The 5,965-nt window shown below is 34.2% G+C and overlaps 1 protein-coding gene across 1 annotated transcript; it reads left to right on the forward strand.

Moving 5' to 3' along the window:
- The first annotated feature begins 4,929 nt into the window (after nt 1-4,929).
- LOC113862252 lies at nt 4,930-5,610 on the forward strand. Its single transcript, XM_027495347.1, has one exon. The coding sequence runs from the start codon at nt 4,930-4,932 to the stop codon at nt 5,608-5,610; it is 681 nt and encodes a 226-aa protein (XP_027351148.1).
- Nucleotides 5,611-5,965: the final 355 nt, after the last annotated feature.

Consider the following 5,965-nt stretch of genomic DNA (forward strand, 5'->3'; position numbering starts at 1 on the left):
GAAAATAAAAAAATTATGCTCTTACAAGATGCAAAAATGAGTAAAAGGAAGATACATGCAAGAAGCAACTCAAAGTTATGGATAATAAAACTCATCCTAATTGAAATTGTTTTTCTCTCAATCTAATAAATTATCCTAATACATTACTTTAACTTAGCTAAGCCAACAATAACTATACCCTAAAATAAAATATTATTATTTAAATTTAGCCCAAAATAAAGTGTTTAATTGTGTTAATGTTTTAGATAATTTTTTATTTTATTTTGAGATTTGACGAAATATCACTAATTGTAACTAGACAAAGTTTAATGACTTTTATTATCCAAAATCTTTGATCTCAACTAAATCACTTTTAGTTATCTGGGAATGAAATTCTTTCAACATAAAATTGTTGATGAAATTTTGTAACATGTTCATCTACCACTCAATTTTCGTAAAAATAATATATTCATATCGATTGTCAAAAGAAGTTTTAACTGCATAATTTATTACAAGTGTATATTGAATATGGCTAAAAAAAATCGAGTCAAATTTCATTCAATACAAAACTTTTCTACTACAAAGTTTTATTCATATATCACTTTTCCAAAGTATTAAAACCTTAATCAATCATCATCTTAACGATAAATTTAGAAACATACTTTGAAACATGTTTATGATAACATCTCAATAGGAAAGACCAAACGGGTTTCTTAGGTGCTACATTGCATTAAATAAGGTGATATACAAGAGAGAGGAGTAAGGTATGAAAGTTCAACCTTAAGTTCTTGGCCAATTTCAAGGCTTTTATTCACTTTTTAAATTTTATTTACTTATTTTTCATTAAAATTTATGACAATAAAAAGCATTAGAAAAGTACAGTGTGGCTAAAACTTGATTTACTCAACACCTTTTACATACAACCAAAAGCGTAAAAAAATAAACTATATAGGATAAATATTACTATAATTATAACAATGACAATACGCATATACGAACTACCTAATCTAGTCATACGATTATTTCAAGAAGCAATCAAGATGTAGCGTAAGTTTATTTGAAGTTGCTAATTACTACAATAGAATAGCAGTATAAAGAAGCCTACATTATGATTTGCACCTAAGCCTCCAAAAGTGTGAGCTACAATGAATATCCTCTTCCGTGTAAATACCACGCCACCCAAGGAAGCACTTGATCTTAGATGAATTATCAATTAAATCAATCATGGTTAAAAAGAAAAAAAAAAAAAAGCAAACAAAATTGATACTCAAGATCTAAGGAGCATTTAAATAAAAATGTTCTCTCATTTGTTTAATGTACTTGTACCAATTTCAGAGCAAGAGAAAGTGAAAGCAACTATTTGTAGCTATGAAGAAATGCATAAAGAAATTTATCACCTAAATGAATAGATCATCTAAGGCTTTGTTTGGGAGTTGGCATCTAAAGAGAATGGTAAAAAAGGGAAAAACTTATATGATGGTTATATTTGTTTGAGAGTTTTTAGATGAAATGAGAGGGTTTATAATTTATCCAAAACTCTCATAGTCACATGTTTTTAAATTCTCCCAACTAAGGAGTTTAGCATTAACTCTCCTTCCTCTCCCTTACCTTTCAAACTCTTTCCTTCTCTCTCTCCAAACTCAAATAAAACTTAACAAAAAATAAATAACTCATGGAGGAAATACATTCATAAAATTCGTAGGTATATAATCTGTAAAAAGCAAACTAGACATTTCTTGGTAGAAAAAAGCAAACATACTAAGCATGTGACATAAACACAAAATAAAAAAAACATATTGAAGAAACATGAACATATCCCATAACTGTAATGTAAAAGTAAACATCTACTACTATCATAAATATATATATGACTTGAACTATAGTAAAGAAAAATACAAACTTAGGTGCAATCATTATGTCTTAAATAAGATAGTGAGATCGAGTTAATTTGGAGACTAAACAAAACGTTTTATTATTCAAAAAATAACCCATTTAAAATGTCCTAGATTTTACATAAGTTCAAATTTTAACTGATGTAGAAAATATTTTCTACATTGACTCAAAGGCAATATATTTTATAAAAATTATGTTATTTTTAAAAATGTTGTCCCACATTTTATTAGATGGATTAATTATTAAAAAGTACTATCATCATCTTCATTAGTATCATTATTATCTCCATTGGTACTTTGAGGGATAAATATGAAGTTGTTGCTTCATGCATGAAAGTCAATAAAGTGATGTTGAAACTTGTAACAAATATTAATGGTGGCAATCCAAAAGCATGTGAGGTAGAAGGAGACATTTTGAAAAGAAAATTAAGGTGCATATAAAGAAAATGTTTTTAGTTGGATTCTAATAGATGACGTAACATATGATTGAGACATTGAAAAGGCATTGGTTTTTACATCTAATCTTGTAGTTCAATTATGATGTTCATATGTCATCATTGGATTTATAAAAAGAGGAACTAAAAAATGATGGTCAGTACAAGCCTTTTCTTGATGTGAGGAATAGTTGAATGTTTGAATATTGTCCAAAATTTTCAACGTGTCAGTGCATGTCTAGTTAACATGATGCATGCCTTAGATAGAATTCTAAAGAATAGTTGGAGACCTAGTATAATCACATATAAACCAAACAAATGAGCACTAAAATGTTATGTGGATTTAAGTTAGTTGGGCAAATTAAGTTTAAAAAAAAGTAAAGATAGAAATGTTATGAAAGGATCATATTGTACCAATTGACTATGATCCTTCTCAAGATATATAATGCAGGTGTGACGAATGAAACATTGTTAATGTTGATAAGGCCAATATACATATGATTTTCTCTTCATGTTGACATTGTGAACTTGATCAACATTTGGTAAGTCTCTATATATCTCTTATAGCATTCCAAATTGGTGTATCATATAATCAATTAGATGTCACTCAATTGTTGCAAACCATATTAATGGTACCTGTGACACTCTCTTTTTCATTATTCACAAAATAATGCTTTATTTGATGTTAAATAGTATTAGGATGTGCTTAGGAGTGAACTATAAAGAGTCTTAGAAAAAGTGGTGTAAGAAATCTCGCTCAGGTGAGACTGAGCATCCAGAAACACCTTATTTCAAGGTAATCTCGCCTAGGTAATATAAGTCTCGCTCAAGCGAGATAGGATAAATTCAGCTCAACTGTCATCTCGCCCAGACAAGAGTGATCTTGCTCAAGCGAAATGAGTCACTCAGACTAGGACTCACAGGAAAAATATCATGCTCTTTGGATGTCATCTTGCTCAGGCAAGATAAAGCTCACTCACGCGAGCATATTAGAAAAAGTTGGAAAATCACTGTCTGCAGATCTTGTTCAGGCGAAATGTATCTCACCCAGGCGAGCATTGCATCACTCAAGCGAGCATATTAGAAAAATGTTGGAAAACCACTGTCTGCAGATCTCGTTAAGGCGAAATGTATCTCACCCAGGTGAGCATTGCATCACTCAAGCGAGCATATCAGAAAAATGTTGGAAAACCACTGTCTGCAGATCTCGTTCAGTCAAAATGTATCTCGCCCAAGCGAGCATTGCATCGCTCAAACGAGAGCGCGCGGGGTTGAGGGGTATTTAAGAGATTTCCAGCATAGAAATTTTATTTCATTTCAAAACTCATGTTCCTTTATCATTTTCTCTGAACTCTCTCTTCCCTATTCTAGAGAAAAGCCTTAAAAACTCCGAAACTTCACCAAATCCGAGCTCAAACTCCAACTCTACGGAATCATGAGTAAGTATTTCAAAATTCGAACTCCTCATTTTCACTCCTATCTTCTCAGTTTCCTCTTTACTTAAAGAAAATTTTTTCTACAAGGTGTAGAACTACCTTGGTCCGTGAACCATCCTTTTCTCACCTTCTCATCACCAAACTTGTCTTTTAAGGTAAGGAGAGCTCTATCTTGTTACTAAAAAATAGTTGTGTTGTGTTTATGAAAATGTGTGATTTTGAGTATAGAATCATGGCTGGTAGAAGTAGACCCGTGGGAGTCACAAATGAAATTTTGAACCGTATGACTCAAGTACTAAAAGCTCTAGTACAGAATTAGAACGCTAAGCCGACAGAGTATCAAGGATTTTCGTCTTTTACAAAACACAACCCTCGAAGGTTTGAGGGAAAATTTGATCCTGAAGGAGCTAGAGGTGTATCGTGGACATCAAGAAGATTTTTAGTGCTATAGGTTGCCGTGAAGAGCACAAGGTGGGTTATGCCACCTACATGCTAAATGGAGAAGCTGAAAACTGGTGGAGGTTCACCAGCCAAATCTTGCCTCAAAAAGATGGGTATATATCTTGGGAGGCGTTCAAGATTTTCTTTTTGAGAAACTACTTTCCAAAAGACTTACAAAAGCAAAAAGCAAGAGAGTTTCTCGAGCTGAAATAAGGGGACATGTCTGTAGGAGAATATGTGGCCAAATTTAATGAGTTAATGAAATATTGGCCCCCCTTTCAGCATGAAGGTGGTGTGGAGGATCTATGCGCCCAATTCGAAAATGTGCTAAGAGTTGATATTCTCACTGCGGTGAGTGTATTCCAAGTGATGGACCTTCTGACGTTGGTAAGTAAATGCTGGGTCTATGAAGCAAACTCAAAAGGAAAGTCTGTAGACAACAGAATTGGGGGACCAGTGAGGTAAGATAGAAGGCCCTCAAGATTTCAGAGGAGACCCTATTCAGGCCAAGCTCAATCTCAAGCTAGTAGGTTAGGAACCATTGAAGTGTTTTCATTGTGGGGGGCCTCACATGATCCAAAACTGCTCACAGTCAACTGTTGCATGTGGTCACTATGGAAAGATAGGGCATCAGACTAGTGCTTGTTGGTTTGCAGCCAGAGGAGTGGAAGTGTCAGTGGAAGTAACAAGCCAACATTTAAGGGTATTGCGGGATCACAGTCCAATGTGTAAGGCAAGGTGTTTGCCATGACTAGTTCTGAAGTAGCAAAATCTGATGATCTTATCAGAGGTAAATGCATTCTGAAAGATAAGCTTGTAGATGTTCTATTCGACTCTGGTGCTACCCATTCTTTTGTCTCTTTAGACTATGTGAGTTGTCTTGAAATATTTGTTTCTTCCTTGCCATATACTATCGTAGTATCTACTCCTATAAATCAACCTGTGGTGACTTTGCATGCATGTTTGGGTTGTTCTGTGATAATTCATGGTAGAAATTTCTTGGTAGATTTGATTTGTCTACCCCTTTCTCAGTTGGATGTTGTATTGGGAATGAAATGGTTGTCATCCAATCATGTCTTTCTTGATTATAAAGAAAAAACACTAATATTCGGTGATAGTGTACCGAGAACTCCTAGGCTCCTATGTGAGGATGACTCAAGGAACATGGTCAATGTCAAAGCCTTTATGATACTATTTTCTACTGAGGTAGAAAGAAGTGTGAAGGCAGAGCATATATTGGTGGTGAATGAATTCTTAGAAATTTTTCCGAAGGATGTAACCGAACTACCACTAAAGAGGGAGATTGAGTTTACGATCGACCTTATACCAGGAGTAAGCCTAGTCTCCATTGTACCTTATCGGATGTTGCTAATGGAGTTGGCCAAAGTGAAAAGCAAGTTGAGAATCTGTTGGAAAAACAATTTGTGAGGCCAAGCGTATCGCCATGGGGAGCTCCTATACTTTTAGCAAAGAAGAAGGATGGAAGCATGAGAATGTGCATGGATTATCGCCAATTAAGCAAAGTGACGATTAAGAACAAGTACCCTCTTCCCAAAATAGATGACTTGATGGATCAACTGCAAGGAGCCTCGATATTCTCAAAGATTGATCTGCGATCTGGTTACCATCAGATTTGAGCGAAGAATGAGGATATCCCAAAGACCGCATTCAGAACTCGTTACAAACATTACGAGTACTTTGTTATACCATTTGGTGTGGCTAACGCTCCAGCCATATTCATGAATTATATGAATTGAATCTTTCATAAATATTTGGATCAGTT

Source organism: Abrus precatorius, unplaced genomic scaffold, assembly GCF_003935025.1.
Source record: "Abrus precatorius isolate BTA unplaced genomic scaffold, Abrus_2018 Scaffold3, whole genome shotgun sequence".
Taxonomy (NCBI): Eukaryota; Viridiplantae; Streptophyta; class Magnoliopsida; order Fabales; family Fabaceae; genus Abrus; species Abrus precatorius.

Excerpts from the sequence above, each read along its gene's own strand:
- LOC113862252 (XM_027495347.1), top strand. The coding sequence starts at position 4,930 with ATGACTAGTTCTGAAGTAGCAAAATCTGATGATCTTATCAGAGGTAAA.